Here is a 16,740-nt window from a genome sequence, read left to right as displayed (position 1 = left end):
GGGTCAGCCTCCTGGAAGAAGCAGCCCAGAGTCGATAAAACGACTTAGGCTGTGTATTGTACAGGCTGCCGTGAGCCACAGCCAGGTTGTCCACTGCACGAGGATGCTCGGCTGAGGGAATGGAGCTGGAATCCGGCCGCTTCCTCGCCGGAGCTGTGCACCCCGGCGAGGATCTGTGTCTGCCCAGAGCAAGAGGCATGATTTTCTAATTCAGACAAAGTGTCTTCTGGGCTGGCATTGGCTCCACTACCACTTTATAGCGATAAAGCTTTTCACATGGGTATCTCATTTGGGGCTCTCACCAGCCACAGGCAGTATGTCCAGGGGTGAGCATACCCTGGCCCAGAGGAGTGCAGTGACTTGCTGAGGGAACGAGAGGAGTGTGTGACGGAGCCGGAATACCTGTGCTGCTTTTGTCTCCCATGTGTCATGTTATCCGGCGTGGACGGGAGCAGTGTTCTGACGCTGCCGGATCCCCTTGCCTGCCGCACATCTCATTGCAGCTAATGAATTGCTAATACAATTTTCTAGATAATTTTATTTTCATAGTCCCACATTTTAATGTGTTTCCAAAAGCTAGCATTTATTTGCTTAATCTCCCAGTGTAATAGAATCTGCCCTGAGTCATCTTACATGCGGACAATCAGCTAGGCAGAAACGAAGGCAAATTGGTTAATAACTCGGAGCTAGCCTCGAGATTTTTAACATGCACGCACTGATAGCTTTTCTTGGGCCTTGTCCACGTCTCCCCTGCCCTTTCCTTTTTTCTTTAAAAATAGTTTTCCATTCTTTCAGCTGTTTGTGTCCAGGCACAAGACTGGGGAGAATGGATGCGGACCTCGGGGCCCCTTGTCTTCATCTCTGAGCCTGTGTCAGTGTATCGTGGCCAAGGAGAGCCCTGAGCCTTGCTGGATGTCCCAGGAAGGGGAGAGAGACCATGGGAGGGACTTGGCTGCCCTTCTTTCTAGTTGGTGGCTGTATAAACATAAAACCTGTCACCAAGGTACAGAGCTGGCGTCTGGGACCTCAGGTGCACTGTGCCACCTACTTGAGCCTGGGCCCCAGGTCCTGCCCTGCTGCCTCCTCGGGTTTCATTCTTTCACTCCTGTCCTTGCTGGTTCCCACCCTCCTTAAGTGGTGGCGCAAAAGCCATCAGCTCTCTCCCTGCTTCCAGCCACCTGCCTCTGCTGTTGGTCCCCAGGCTGCCCCTCACATACCAGGAGGACCATGCCAGCACCCGCATCCTTCGTGGCACAGCACTGCCTGTAGAATGAAATCTAGTCTGTCCCACCTGGCAGACTAGTGCCCTCTGTGATCCAACCCCAGTAACCTTCCCCACTTATATCTCTCTCCTCAGGGCCTGTTCTCGGTCCCCTCCTGCTCCAAAATTTGCTTGTGGTGTTTCCTTGACCTGACTCTGGTTCCCCACCTCCTAGTCCTGGTGGGGACTCTTCATTTTCCAAAACCATTGAGAAAAGCCTCTCGGAATCTTCTCCAAAGCCTCCTGAAGTCACCCTGTCTGTCCTCTGGTTGGTTGTTGGATTGGTGTCCCCCAGTGGTCTGGGACCCTAGTTCTCTGGTTGATCTCAGCACCTCCCTGGTCACAGTGTTACACTTGGTCATATTCACTGAGTCAGCTTACTGGACACAGAGTGGGTTCAGGCCATCCTGAAAAGGAGGGAGGCACAGTGGGAAGTCCAAGGGGACAGAGTGCTGTAGGAGCCTTAGTCTGTCCTGCAAGGTGGTGCCAGCCCTCAGAGCTCCTCTGGGCCTGGCTTTTTAGGCTCAGGGTGTTCCACCCAGAATGCCATTCATGTTCCCTATGACCCAGGCTCCTTCCATTCTAGAGATTTCAGGTGATACGTGAGGAAAAGCCTGAGCATGGCTTACCCAGGAAGCCCATTCCATCTACTGATTTGAAGCTGTGCTTAATCCAGGTTCTCTGTGGGGTGACCTTAGGGACAGAGAGGGGGATGGTGCTAAGGGCCCTTGGATGGAATAGCGAGGGCTGTTTGTCAGAGAGCACGTGGCAGATGGACTCCACCCCTGGATGTGTTGGCCAGGATGGACTGGACTCTGGGGACTCACCGTCAGTGTTGGCCTGCTTCTGCCTGGACAGCCCACTCCCTTTGGTGTGGACAGCCCCTCGATCAGGTGGGGCTGTGTGGCCCCTATCTCCCAGAGAGTTTGCTGACTGCCAGGGGTTTGGAAGCCTTCAGAGAGCCAAGCCATGCCTGTGACTCTGCCCCCAGTCCGCTCCTCTAGTACAGGTTCTCTGAGTATTGCTGAGTGAGCCCTGGGTGCATGCGAGCTCCTGAACCAGCTGGCTGGACCTGGCTTGCTGGGGTGTTACTTTGCTTTTCTGGGAGAAGCCCAGGCGGATAGATGGCAGATCCAGAGGTAGGCATGGGCCCAGCCCTGTGGTTTCTGACACCAGACTGACCTAGGCATTTTAAAATCTCAACTCTGCCTCTTTCTCACTGTGTGACCTTAGACAAGTTACTTAATCTCTCTGTTTTCCCACTTGTAAAAAGGGGGATGAGAATGCTTGCCTTGGAGAGTATAGCAAGTTTTAAATGAGATGACAGCATAGATAAAGCACCTAGGACAGTGCCTATATCAGTTCCCTTCCCTTCTTCTCTGAGGCCAGGAGCAGAATGCCCTGCGCTCCTGTTGTCCCCCTGCTCGGCCTGGCCTGGTCCTGGGTGCTGGCAGCGTGAATTGCACATGGCTGCAGGCGCCTCATCTCTCAGTGTCTACACGGGTGGCTGTGAGGGGTGGAGGAATAGGGGGAGTGAGAGGTCTTGCTTTCCCACAAATCCATCCCCAGACCAGCCATGAATGGGACTGAGGCGGGAGAACAGGCCTCCCACTTGCTGTCTCCACTGGTGGACCAGAGGGCAGCCAGGCTCTTCATGCCATCCTTCTCTGCACCCCACTTTCCACCAGGAGCCCCTAATTCCACACTGAGCAGACTACGACCCCTGCAGCCAAAGCTCTGCCTCTTCCTCCCCTCTGAGCTGGGTGACAGATACCAGGCATGCCTACCTCTCCTGCTCTGACCCTCCCATGGGCCTGAGCACAGGTAATACTGCCCAGATGCCAGCAAAGGGAGGTGAGCAGTGGCTGGGCCTGCTAGGGGAGCTGACATGCTAATGGAGACAGAATCCAAAATAGTGGGCACTAACCCAGTTAGGACCTAGATGGGGGTTAGGTGCTTCCTTGGGCGGTGCTGCACCCAGAGAGGCTGTGGCCCCAGGGCAGCATTGGACAGGGGCTCAGAACCAACAGGAAATGGCAGCCTGTCTTTGGAGGGTACCATGGGTACCTACCTGCCTGTCCAAGAATGACTGGACTGAATTAAATGAAAATCTCATGTTACTCATTAGCTTAAAATCCTTTGAAAATTGCCCTTTGGTCTTGGGATGAAACCTCTAAAGCTCTTAATATGGTTTTCAAGACCCCCCACGACCTGGCCCTGCCTGCTGCTTTGCCCCCTCCCCCCCCCCCCCCGCCCTCTCCCTGCCTCCCAGCTGTGCTGTTCTTCTGTCCGGTCCTCTGACCTACATGTATCTCTCCAGCCTGGAGTGTTCATAGCCACTATTTTGTCTTCCAGGAATGCTCCCCCCCCCACTTGTGTGCTGGGGAACATCTGTGAGGAGAGTAGGGACTTTGTATAGTTTCCCATGGTTACAGCCCCAGTGCCAAAAAGAGGCTCCTACTTGTAGAAGGTACTGAAATAATATTTGTTGAATGAATGGACCCTTAAGGCACGTGCTTCAATGAGTGGAGCAGTGGTTGAAAGAAGCGAGACTGATGTAACTAGCGCCAGGAGAGGACGCCCTCCGGGTCTCGGGATACCCCCTGGCTCTGCCCGTCTTCAGGACTTTGGACGAGTTACTCAATCTCTCTGCGCCTTGCTCCTTATCTGAAGGGGGTGGGTGTAGAGCCTATGTATTGGAGATGTGATTTTAAATTAGTGACATTCGAACAATGCTGGCAGATGTCATCTCCCTTGACCTCACAGGGGCCACCCTGACTTCCCACAGCCTGCCCCAGACTCCGAAAAGTCCCTCTGACAGGTGCCGTTTTAGCACTCCATAGGATCGCCGGCTCCCATTGCTGCTGCGACGTGTTCCATGAATGCCTCTCTTTCTCCCACCAGCCTGTGGGTTCCATGGGGCAGGAAGGGGGTTGATTTTGCCCACCACTGGGTCATATACTGGGCGCTCCATCACCATTGCACATCCTGGGCCGCCTCTGGGTTTGCCCGAGCGTGGGGCTTGGGGCACGGCCCTGACGCCGGCTCTGCTCTTGCCTGGTGAGTGAAGATGGCCTTGTGCTCCAGCCTCCTGAGGCTCTCCCGCTCTGTCTCCCACAGGCACAGACATGGCTGTCTTCTGTCTGCTGTGCGGGAAGCGATTCCAGGCGCAGAGTGCGCTCCAGCAGCACATGGAGGTCCACGCGGGCGTGCGCAGCTACATCTGCAGCGAGTGCAACCGCACCTTCCCCAGCCACACCGCCCTCAAGCGCCACCTGCGCTCACATACAGGTAGGCCAGCCAGGTGATGGGTGGATCAGGGTCTCTGGGAACCAATGTCTGGATTTGCCTCCAAAAACGTAAGGTGGAAGTGCTGGGCTACATTAGCCCTCAGCCCTTCTTTGCCCAAGGATTGGGTCAGGGGCAGGTAAATGCTGATAGTTCTCCCCACCCCACCTTGTGGAACTTGAGGTCTCCATCTCTGCTCAACAGAGGGTACTCATTAGAGATCCAGTCTTGGGTCCCACCCTCAGAAGCTTTGATTTGTACGTATGGGGTGGGATGCAAGACTCAACATTGTTCATAAGTATTCCCAAGGGATTCTGAGGCAGGTGGGCCCAAAACTCATTTTGAGGAAAACCTACCTGCTTGGTCTCTAATTTTCTTTGCCACACACCCCTTCATTCTCCCTGGCCCCCACCCTGTGGACACACATTCCCGAAGGGAGCCTTGGGCTCTTAGGGGAATGTTGCAGAGGTGGTTCTGATTGCTCCACAATAATGGAAGCACGTTTTCTGTACTGGGGCCTTAACCTTGTTTAGGGGAGTAAATGATCAGCCATGAAATGTCTCGGCTTAGCCAGTTCCAGACGATGGGGGAGGAGAGGGGTTGTGAGTCAGGGAGGCTAGACCAGGTGGTCTGGCCCCACCCTCTAGGTTTGGGGTAGGGACACTTGGTCCCTGAGGGCCAAGAGGCATCTGCTTCCTTGCAGCTGCCCCCAATCCCCTCGTAAGGGATGGGCGACTTAAATTCTTTTCTTTCTCCAAGACAAAATTGGATGCTTGCTGACCACACATGGGTAAAGGACCCCTTCCTGAGTCTGCACGTGTCTCTGCTGTGTGTGTTTTGTCCTGGGTTTCGGGGGAGAGGTAGTGATGAGTCAGGGCCAGCGAGACAGGCAGGCAGACTCTATATCTAGTTTGTGACAGGGCGTACATTCGCGTCTGTTGGAGACGACACAAAAAAACTGTGTGGGCAGACAGGGGTGGTTGGGCACTTTCTCTCCTCACTCTTGAGTATTGTCACAGCTCCAGGATTAAGTATGCAGGTCAGGCCTTTTTGTGGGTGACAGGCTCTGCTGAATAAGGGAGGGGCTTTCTTTATGATGGACTGAGTGGCCTGTCCTGCCAACAGTGGGCATGCTCACCAAGGAGCCTGCCTGGGCTCTCGCTTCTGGATGCCACTCTGTTCAGGGGAGCTCGTGGCCTCAGCATCACCAGTTTTGCTGAGAACTCTTTAGAATGGCTGGCACAGGACAGGGAGTCCCCAAAGAGTGGGGCCTGTCAAGAAGGGCTAAGGAGGAAGGAATGCTGACAGGGACTTTCTCTGTAGTGCCTTGTAAGCATCCTTTGCAGGTGTATGCACCTTCCTGTCAACACCTCCTGCACTGAGTCCCCAAATTCAGCCTTATCAAAGAAAGCCAGTCACCTTCAGCCACTGCTGAGGATGCTGTGGGTCAAATCTCTTGGCTTCATGTGACTAGAATGATCCAGCCCTGCTAAGTCTCCCCAGGATATGCCCTACTCTGCTGGGGCCACTTTCAAAGAGCTCAGCTGTCCAAATGTCACATGCTTCTGTGTCATTCTTTGCCCAGATCTGTGGGGAGGGAGACATAGTTTGAGGGAAGCATTTAATCTCGGAAACATGGAACATGAGCACCGCCTGTGCACACAACACACACGCCCATCGATTGCCACGCCAGCGAGGCCCTGTACACACAGCCATATACAGGCCGAGCACACCCCACACAATACCTCATTAATATTCCGTTGTTCTTGGCCCATTTGCTTCTGGGGCCTGGTGTTTAGCATCGGCAGCTGTGTTTGGTAAGTTAGTCCAGCCGCGCTCTTGGCATTGATGGATCCCTGATTCACACGGCTCGTCATAGAATAAAGTCTCAGCTGTGCTGCATGGAGGGGCCTGAAGAGCCGATGAGATGGGGCTGGGGTGGTGAGGGTGACACCAGGCCTGGCCAGTGCCAGGGGAACTGCAGGTAAGGACAGACCACTGGGGTCACAGGTGCACTGGGCAGGCCCGAGGGGCCCTAATTAGTCTCGTTTGTCCTGCACTTAATGTCAAGCTCATTAAAGAGGCTACAGAGTTAATCAACATACCACAAATTGGATTTTGAGTTCTGCAGCCAGTTTTGTGTACATTATGGCAACACTGACACAATTAACTCTCAGGGTGAGGATTTTGGACCAGGTGCTTGCCATGTTTCCAGAGCCTTGTGTGTGCGTGTGTGTGAGTGTGTGTGCGCGCATGGGTGTGTATGTGTGTATGTGTTTGTTCCAAGTTTTTCTACTCTTTTCCCTGGCTGACTATGGAGATTTCCTATTTAAACTCATTTAACACGTGATCCGCTGCATAATTAAATTCATAAAAATCTGATCAAACAAACCTCTCTGTCTCCACCCTTTGGTCTTTAAACTCTTAGGGCCCCCTCTGGAGGGGAGAGGCGCAGCCACCGGTTCCCCCAGCCGGGGGGCTGCTGATGTACGTTTTAATTACCGGCTCTGGCTGAAGTCTCACGTGGCCCTGGCTTTATTTATTTATTTATATCTTAATGAGGATTCTGAATCCTTGATTAAAGTCGTAATCATTGCTGATTCAGTAAGGAGGGGCAGTTGGATGTCAGGCGGGGTGTGTGCAGCTGCGTACATAGAGAGTGGCACTCGGGCACAGGCGCACACACTGACCTCGCAGCTAATTAGGACCGGGGTCTACATGGGCCTCCCCTCCCCTCGGGCTGGATGGGGCTGGCAGCTGGGGACAGGCGTCTGCACGGCCCTGGCAGTGAGAGGACGGGCGGGTGCTCACCCAGGGCTCCGTTCGTCCCCAGATCTGCGTGGATGAGGCTCAGCCGGGGCGGTGCCCCACAGACTGGCGAGAACTGGTCTCGAGAGGAGCTCTGCTCCCTGAGCTTTCCCTATCGGTCTGTTCGGTGGAATTGCTCCCACCCCCCCCCTGTGCTTCTCGAAAATCTTTCACCTGTGAGAGAGCCCGCCAGTGGGCAGACCCCAGCACCCACTCCCACGGAGCCGTAAAAACCCTCCAGAGCCATCAGGACAGATGAGAATTTATGTGGGTACAGGGGCCTGCCTGTAGGAGGGGGGGCCTGGGGTAGCGGCCTGAGGAGGGGAGGGAGGGAAGAGAGTAAAATATCATTTTAAAGAGGAAGTGAAGGCACAGGCATGCGAGTCTATAACGAGAAGGACAATTTATGCCCAGGCACGAGCGCAGTTTGACATGGGGATAATGAAGAAACGTAGGTCATTGTGGATGACTTAAACCTCCAGCAGCTGAAGAGAATGTATGAAATGCAGGGGACATTACACGGTTGGCAGCCCGCACATCTGCAGGGGGACGAGTGAAATACAGTGGCCATTCTTTACCATAAACTGTGGTTGTGGGAGACGCAGCCCAGAGAAATTGTAATTACAGTGACAAGACGAATCAGCGATATTTAAATATTCATGAACAAAGTCTGGGGTGATCAATCTATCTTTATTGTCTGTGCCTTCACTCCTGTAATAAATAAGTAGCTCAAGTCTTCACCTTTCATCCCCAAAGCCCACGCTTTGGGTACAAGACGAAAACTGGTTAACCCCCACACCCCAGCCCGACCTCACATCTTCCGGGGGACACTGGAATATGCAGAAAGGAGGCTGGCGGGCATGGCTCTCCCCGAGTTTCATACACCCCTTTCCTGAGTGCCTGCTCTGGATTGTCCTCGTGTTACATACCGAGGCTGCAGGGAGGAATGGAGCTCCCTTTTACCTTGACTTGCTTCCCCTTAGAGGCATGGCGGGCATGCCAGTGGCCACAGTAAGCATGTCAGTCAGCAATCTGGGACAGTGCCCGTGTCCAGGCTCTGGAACCAGACTGGAGTCTGGCTCCCGACTCAGCTACTGACTAGCTATTTGACCTTGGGGACCGTGTTTAAGCATCTCTAAGCATCTCAGTTTTCTCATCTGTAAAATGAGAATAATAGTAATCTGTTGCAGTGATATGATCGTGTGAAGTTCTTAGTGTAGTAGTGAGCACTCAACAAAAATGGGCCATTTTAATTAGAAGGTGTCATAAAAATTATACTACTGCTGCTAAAAGAACAAAATATGGAACTTTTTTTCAGAGAAGAAAATGTAACTCATTTTGCCTGGGGGACTAAAGAGAAGCTTCCGAATGGTGATTTTTGCAGTGGGCCTTGAAGGATGACTAGGAGTTCACCAGGGAGAGATGAAATCAGGCAGAGAGAACAGCTATGTGAAACTGTGGGGGAGGGAAAGTGCAGAAGGCATTTTGGCAATAATGTTCTCATTGTCCCCAAAATTGGAGGGCTGTTTTAAGGGCAGGGTTGTCAGGCTGGAGTGGCTTTTGCCCCTGACCTAGTGGAAAGGAAGAGAGTAGCATGAGAAGCTGAGGGGCAAGGTCTCAAGGCCCCCACCCGCGCCTGCTCTACCCTTGTGGGGGCTGCTTTCTGGGATGGCTGTTCATCTCCGAAGCAAATGGGCTCTTTTTCTGAGACTGGCCCTTGACCCATGGATGACCACTGGGCCACAGTAAGGTATGGACACGTGTGAGCACACGCTCCCTGTTTATGCTCGGGGCCGGCAGAGGCCGGGGGTCCTGCAGCCGTCTTTGCCGGTAGTGAATGCAGGCACTGAATGTGCCCTGCTGTCCCCTAAAACGGGGGCAGGGGTAGGCAAGGCCTGAACCAGCCCCTGTCCCCACAGGCGACCACCCCTACGAGTGCGAGTTCTGTGGCAGCTGCTTCCGGGATGAGAGCACACTCAAGAGCCACAAACGCATCCACACGGGTGAGAAGCCCTACGAGTGCAATGGGTGCGGCAAGAAGTTCAGCCTCAAGCACCAGCTGGAGACGCACTACAGGGTGCACACAGGTACTGAGGGCAGAGCGCCCGGGCTGCCTCTGGAGGCTGGGTGCGGGCGGGCACGGAGGGCTCTCCCGAGGGGCCCAGCTCCGAACCGAAGAGTAGAAGAGGTTCTGCTGAGGGTCCGTGTGCTGACCTGCGTGCCTCTGCCTCCTTGCAAGGCCGAGGCAGCCCTGCTGATCAACCGCAGCACACTCCCCATGAGCCCGGGCTAGCCCTCCAGGCAGCCACACCGGCAGTTCCCAGGTCACGCTATTTGTGATGTCTGTTTGTTAATCCTGAATTAGCTTTCCCCAATTAGCTGAAAGTGAAGGTTAGGATAGTATGTTCCTTGACAGGGAGAGTAAGAATTATTAGAGAGCATTGAGTTAGGTTATGATGAGAGGTGGGAAGTCATAAGTTAGAATTAGGTTCTGAGATCAGAGGAGCAGATATATTTCATAAACCCCTCTGTGTATAATGTCTTACCATTTCAAAGGGACTTCACGTTAAAGAAACGTGAGCTATAGTTTTACCGTGGGTCTGAGGACAGAGCAAACCCGAAGTGGTCCTGATGCCCAGAACTGCCAGCTGGGGGCAGTGGAGTGTTGGGGCCGCACTGCACCTGCTTGTGCACATCTCTGCCCAGCTGCAAGTTCAGTGGCATCACCTTGGTTGCTTAGCATTGGCCAGGGTGGTACTAGTCACAGGGTGGCTATGAACAAATGCTACCGATCCAGGCTTGGGGGGAACAGTTGTTACACATTTGATCACCGGTACACCACTGTCTGGGGGAACGCAGATACTCAGAAGGACTTCCTCTGAGGATAAGCGCAGTGGAAGGTAGTGGCCTGGCAAACTGGGAAGCCTCCCCTGATAAGGGGAGACAGCTGTCTCTGCAGAGGTGGGGGGAGGCGACGTCTGTGGGCGGGGAGGGGTGGGCAGAGGGAACAGTAAGCAGAGGATATGTGTTGTCGTAGCTCTGCTTTCTTGCATCAGCGACAAGGAGAGGATGGGGTGCTTGTTCCTGACAACTAGAGTGACCCACAGGACTCCTCAGAGCCCTGGGGCTTCCTTAGCCCTTGTCGGGGATGTGACCTGGCAGGTGGATCATTAGATGCATTGGCAGTGACTATTGTAAATAGCAGGTCGATAGTTAGATCACTTTGGCTGTTCATTACTTCATTATTTGCTGGGGCCTCTGCATGGAGGAGTATCGATAGCGAGATGGCTGGCCAGTTAATTACTGTATCGAAACAGGTTCCCTCACGCCCTCTGCCCAGCTCCAGGGGGCTCTTCAGGTACCAGCTAGCATGGGGCCGTGCACTGCCAGGTTTTCTATCCCCCTAACCCCCATTGCAGCCCCAGAGGGAAGGCAGGGTCCAGTGCAATTTCTGAGAGCCTATGCTGAGGAACAAGCCCAGATGCATCAAGTTTGAAGGACAGGTTCCCCCAATCTCACCGCACCCCTACTCGCTGCCATCTATAGCCCTGCTCCCCTGGGAAGAACTGCTGAAGGGCCATCCCCAAGGAAGTTCCGGGCCTCCCTGCCCCTTCCCCAGACGCCCACGTCCCTCCTCAGGAAGGGTCGGGTCTGTGCCATTGGGAGAGTGAAGCAGAGGACGGCCAGGGCCTGGAGCTGTGCTGCAGCACCGCAGCCACTAGGTGCACATGGTGTTTAAGTTAGCTACACAAAATACGATGAAGACTGTAGTTCCCAGTTGCACTGGCACGTGTCTGGCGCTCAGCCGCCGAGTGTGACTGGTGGCTGCTGTACCGGGTGATGTATCCACTGTGGTGCAAAGTGTGAACTGGAGGGACATTCTCCAGAGAGCCCAGGGTGGACTGAGGGCCCAGCGTGTCCCACTGGAGGCCCTCACCGCCCCTCCCTCTGTCCTTCCACAGGTGAGAAGCCCTTTGAGTGCAAGCTGTGCCACCAGCGCTCCCGGGACTACTCGGCCATGATCAAGCACCTTCGGACGCACAACGGAGCCTCGCCCTACCAGTGCACCATCTGCACCGAGTACTGCCCCAGCCTCTCCTCCATGCAGAAGCACATGAAGGGCCACAAGCCCGAGGAGATCCCGCCCGACTGGAGGATAGAGAAGACGTACCTGTACCTGTGCTACGTGTGAAGCCGGGCCAGGAGGGGCGGGGGAGCGGAGCGAGAGGCGAGTCAGAGCAGGGTGAAGTGGAGGAAGGACTGTGCAAATATATGCATCTCTCTAAGGAAAAAGGGAGAAAAGGAACCCTGGTAGCTGTCTGGCGTTGGATTTTCTCTGGGGCGCCAGGCGACCGGGATGCCTGGCCACTGCCCCTTCCTGGGGCCACCATCCCTCCTCTCCTGGCTGGAGGTTAGCCTGATTTCTTGGGTGGGGGTAGAGAGGGGTTTGTTCTGCTCAGACCCTTTTTATGTCCAGAAATGGAGGCTGGGAAGAAGGTGAGGGGTTTTCTGGTCAGGGCCAAGCAGTCTCTGCCTGCCATCCACAAGGACTCCTCAGAAGATGGAGGCGGGGCGACCGGGGGGTGGTGGGGCGGGACTGGGTCACTGGCTCTAGTTTGCTGGGGGAAGATTGGGGTGGGAAGGGCTCTTCCTCCCCTCCCATCACTCGGTTCACCTGTGCTTCCCTCTGCTCTGCCAACCTGGGTGTCCCCTCGTGGTCTCCAGGTGCCTCGTGGCTCTTGCCCCTCCCCCAGCTCCTGGTCCCTGCCTTCCCTTGACTCCTGTCCTCCAGGTCCAGGGAGTGTCCACCCCTCCTCCCCCAGCTCCTGGTCCCTGCCTTCCCTTGACTCCTGTCCTCCAGGTCCAGGGAGTGTCCAGCCCTCCTCCCCCAGCTTCTGGTCCCTGCCTTCCCTTGACTCCTGTCCTCCAGGTCCAGGGAGTGTCCAGCCCTCCACCCCCAGCTCCCTAGTGGGGAAGCTGTGTCTGACCCCAATCCCCACTCCCACCCTTAGTTTCTGAGAACACAAAACAAGTGTAATACCCCACCCTTGGAAAGCCCTGTCCTGAGCAAGATTTCCTGCTGAGCTGCTTTTGCTTCCCAGATGGAAAAACAACTAAATACATACGGTCCCACCAAGCAAACAGACATGATTCCCTACCACCCCTTGTTCAGTCCCTAGGACAAGGAATCGTGAGCGGGCTGCTGGCCAAGGGGAAGATGTGGGTGTCCTCCCCCAGATGTGCCCTCCCCCTGGGGAAGGGGACACCTGCCCCAGAGTTAGGATGCTGGCCAGGGGAGGGTGCTGACCTCTTGAACACCCCAGAGCTGGTGAGCTCAGTGGAAAACCCAGGTCCAGAGAGTGGCACAGAATTCCTGGCTCGCAGCCGCCCACCTCCCCCCACCCCCAGGGAGCAGGCCGAGGGGACTTGCTGAAAGCGCTTTGGCCTTGTGTTACTTCTTTTCTGTGTCCCCGGTTCCCGTTAGCACATTGTACTTGAATTACCTCAGTTTTTGTGACCTCATGAGCTTTTGTAACCCCTGTATGGCTTTTTTGGTTGGGGGTTGGAAGAATGGGGAGGAAGTTCTTTTCTGTTTCTCGTGTAAATTAATAGTTGGTTTAATACCCGTCAGCTGGCCAAGGCCCCTCCATCCCTGAGTGACCAGCCTCCCAGCGGGAAGGAGCTGCACAGAAGGATCGAGTGCTCAGGGTCTGACTGTGGGGGCTGGGGGCTGCAGAAGGTGGGTGGAGGGGATGGGGTGGGTACTGGGGTCCTTGGAGTCACTGTTGGCTCTGCCCAGGGCATGAACTGGTCAAGCCAGCATCGGTTCAGCCTAAAACACTCTAGACAAGATCTCCCCTTTCTTAAAATTCTCTGGGTCCTTTGAGCGTGGGGGCCTGTGTTACTCAGATCCTTCCGACTGCGCGACCCCACCTCTGTGCGTTATCGTTGCCAAAATGGGTCTGTTTTCCTGGCTGGTGAGGGATGAGCCGGTCTTGGTTGTGTTGTGTCGGGGTGGGGGCGTTGTTTTTCTGAAAGCTACCTCTTATGTTCGTGCAGTTCCTTTGTCCCCTCCTGCCTCTCACTCTGCTGCTCTGCTCCCCCCTGCCCCCTCCCAGCCTCCCCACCCTGGAGTTTGGAAAGCACATTTGCAGTGTTTGTGTTCACTGTGGGATGGGCCCTCCGTTTCATCTCATGCTTTATTTGTAAAAGTTTTTTTTTTTTTCTTTCCTTTCTCTTTCTGAGAAAGTTGTGGCTGCGTTTTTATCTTAGGTTTTAAAAAAGTGGTTTAGGGAAGCGGTTCTGGGGAGAAGGGTTGTGAGGAGTATAGGAAAGTCGGAGGGATGGGTGCTGCTGTGACCACCCCCCTGTCCCTCGGCCCCAGCCTCCTGCCTCCCCCGCAATCTTGCCCACCAAATCTGAAGGCCTTAAACGTTGTGTGTTGGGAGTATAGTAACTGGGGGGACTGTGCCGCTGGACTGTTGATTGGGGACGGTAAATAGGGAGGATGCTATTTTGCAATTATAATAATGACTTAGTGCTTTGGAAAGGAAAAAAAAGTTAAACTTGAAGTATGTGACTAGAGCAGTTGTGGTGTTTATAATAAGAGTAGAATCTTTGGGGGGAGGAGCAGTCTGTAAGAAATCGTTGTGCACTATGGCTCCCTCCCCCAGTCTGGGAAGAAAGGGGGACTGGCAGCCCTCAGGGGATCTGTAAATCCCAGAAGACAGTATTTTAACAGCAAGATGTCATTCAGCTTTGGTGGGGAAGGGAAAAAAAAATCAAACTATTCCGTAGACCTAGCTGACACCTCTCGCTCTCCCGCCTTCCCCTGCAGCCTGGGTCTCCTCCCTGTTCATAAAAGCTGAGGGTTGAGCTAATCTTTACAAGTTGTAATATTTTTGTAATGTTTGTTAGTTCTTTCATCGGTTCTACAGAACTTGCCCTTTCCTTTTGTAATGTGAATAGGAAAAAAAAAAAGACAAAAAAAAAAAAGCCTACTACCACCACCACCAAGATGTCCCTCTGTGTGTGTGTCCGCGCGTGTGCTGTTTGTGTGCGGTTGTGTGTTAAGTCGGGCAGTATTGTTGTCTGCTGGTGCAGCACTGGAGGGTACCGAGTCGGCACCCGTCTGCCCCCTCCGTCCCCAGGGAGTCCGGCAGGGAGGCAGGGGGCAGGGAGGGAGGCCCGGCCGCTGTTTCTGAAGGAGGCTGGGCAGAGGCTTCTATACCTGTGCTCGCTTTCTTCCCCCCCTGCCCCCCGAAGCCTCGGACACCAGGACGGAGTCCAGCGCGCCTCCGTTCAGCTTCCTACTCACCAAGACCAGAGAGCCCCGACCCTGCCAAGGCGAGGGTCAGAAATGACCTGGAGGCTTTGATGTGTCTGGATACAGGGGGCTGGGAGCCGCTCTCCCCCCAAGTGAGATCTGAGCGGCTTTTCTCCCTCTGCTCTCGGCCTCCGGGCCTGGGCCACCTGCTGCCCTGAGCTGTGCTGCTGCTGACCCCCGCTCGGCGGCCTTATCCAGCAGTCGGAGTCTCCAGTCTGCAGAGGCCACGCTGCTCCTAGTCCCTGCCCTGGAGCTGTGTTCGCTCCTGCAGGTGTGTCCCTGATGCTTTTGGTGACATTGACCCCTCACTCATGCTCTTTCCCTATTCATTCCTTCACTCATTCAAAGCATTAAAATCCTATGTGTATATAGGATAGACAGATATATATAGAGAGATATATATAGCAAGAGAGAGATATAAATAGTAAATACCATTGCTGCTTTGGGCTGCTTTGGAGGAGGCCACGGATGTGAGGAAAGTAGACCTGGGGTGCAGGGTGGGCAGGGAGGCTGGGGGACCCCGTGATTCAGTACAATCCAGGGATGCAATGTGGGCTTGTTTAATCTTTGTGCCTGAACAGTTTTCCATGTTTAGAAAAAAAAAGGAAAAAAAAAACCTGCTGCAATTTTTCACAAGCGTATGGTACCCTCCAGGATGCTGTTGGTGCAGCGGCTGCCGGTGTTGAGTCCTGGAGGGAGAGGGCCTTTGGGTTCCCTCCTTGCAGGGGAGTGGGTGGCAGGGGGCAGGTCTGTGGCCAGTTCCCTGCCAGCCCTACAAGAGTGAAAGCTGGGGGCACCGGATGTAAGACAGAGAAGCAGAAAAAGATGATACCATTTGTTCATTTTCCCTAGGCCTGTTACATTTTTTCTCTGCTCCCATCTTGTTTCCTCCTTCTGGAAGCTTCGCGGCTGGCACTTACCTGGGTATTTCAGTAGGAGGTAAAAAAAACAAAACCAAGACTAGCCCTTCCCTGTGAAACTGATGGGTGCAGGGAAAAGGCAGAGGGGCCAGGAGAGGGGTGGGAGACAGGCCAGGGAGGTTGGGGCGGGAGGAGGGTGGTGAGGGGGGTGCAGGCCCCACAGGCCTGTTAGCCAGCAGCCCCGCCCCCTGAGCCCTTGGCATCGGCTTTGCAGACAGGGTACCTGCCTCCCGGTGTGTGTCCTAGCATTTGTTCACGTAGTGTTATGCATGATCTCTGTGAGGTGAAGACGCCGTGGTGGAGCACCATGACATCCGGCCCCTATATATAAAGATAAAGATATATATATATGTATGTAAATTATAGCACTGAGGGCCCTGCAGCCCTGCTGGACCAAGCAAAACTAAGCCTTTTGGTTTGGGTATTTTGTTCCGTTTCGTTGTTTGTTTGTTTTTGTGGCTCGTCTCCTGTCGTGACAGCACAAGTGGCCAGTCCGATTGCTCTGTGTTACAGATAGTGTTTTTAATTAATTGATGTTCTAGTTCATGTCTACCTCAGCACCTCCTCTTAGCCTAATTTTAGGAGGTTGCCCAATTTTGTTTCTTCAATTTTACTGGTTACTTTTTTGTACAAATCTCTCTCTCTTCCCCTCTCCCCCCTTTCCTTCCTTCTCTCTCTGCCTCTCGTCCCTCCTCTCCCCTCGCATTTCATCTCTTCCGCTTTCTGTCTCTTTTTCTCTCCCTGTTGCCCCCTCCTGCCCCTGCCCCAGCCCCAGCCCGGTGACCCCAGGTTGTGCTTGCAGTCCTATCTGTCCCGTCCTGAAGCCGGTCCCTTGTCCCCTCGTCCCCTCAAGGTTGTGGTCCTGGTTGAGCGCTCTGCTTCTGCCTTCGTTTCGTGTAGATTGATGCGTTTCTTTGTAATTTCAGTGTTCTGACAACATTTAAAAAGAAAAAAAAAAAAGAAAAATGAATTTACTGCTGCAGGTTTTTTTCTCTCCATGTGTCACTAAGTGAAGTTTGTGCCTTCTATAGCAAAGAGAATATTTTTTACATCCTACTAACAGTAGATTTTTTTGTAGTGAACATTTTTTGTATTTTTATTTATAAGTCTCATAAGAAAAATAGCAATGTTCAGTT

General features: G+C 53.8%; 1 protein-coding gene across 2 annotated transcripts in view; it reads left to right on the top strand.

The window, feature by feature from the left end:
- ZBTB16 (zinc finger and BTB domain containing 16) overlaps window positions 1–15,279 on the top strand; it is a 181,631-nt gene extending 166,352 nt beyond the window's left edge. For both annotated transcript variants that reach the window (XM_081153335.1, XM_081153336.1), the window contains exons 5-7: window positions 4,382–4,552; window positions 9,277–9,444; window positions 11,320–15,279. In XM_081153335.1, coding sequence (XP_081009461.1) covers window positions 4,382–4,552; window positions 9,277–9,444; window positions 11,320–11,549 — 569 coding nt within the window. In that variant the 3' untranslated portion in view covers window positions 11,550–15,279. The remainder of the gene's footprint in view (window positions 1–4,381; window positions 4,553–9,276; window positions 9,445–11,319) is intronic.
- The last annotated feature ends 1,461 nt before the right edge of the window (window positions 15,280–16,740 follow it).

The sequence above is a fragment of the Miniopterus schreibersii genome (genome assembly GCF_964146895.1).
Source record: "Miniopterus schreibersii genome assembly, chromosome: 12".
Taxonomy (NCBI): domain Eukaryota; kingdom Metazoa; phylum Chordata; class Mammalia; order Chiroptera; family Miniopteridae; genus Miniopterus; species Miniopterus schreibersii.
The sequence above is the reverse complement of the archived record's forward strand: the minus strand, read 5'-3'. Positions and strand labels throughout refer to the sequence as shown.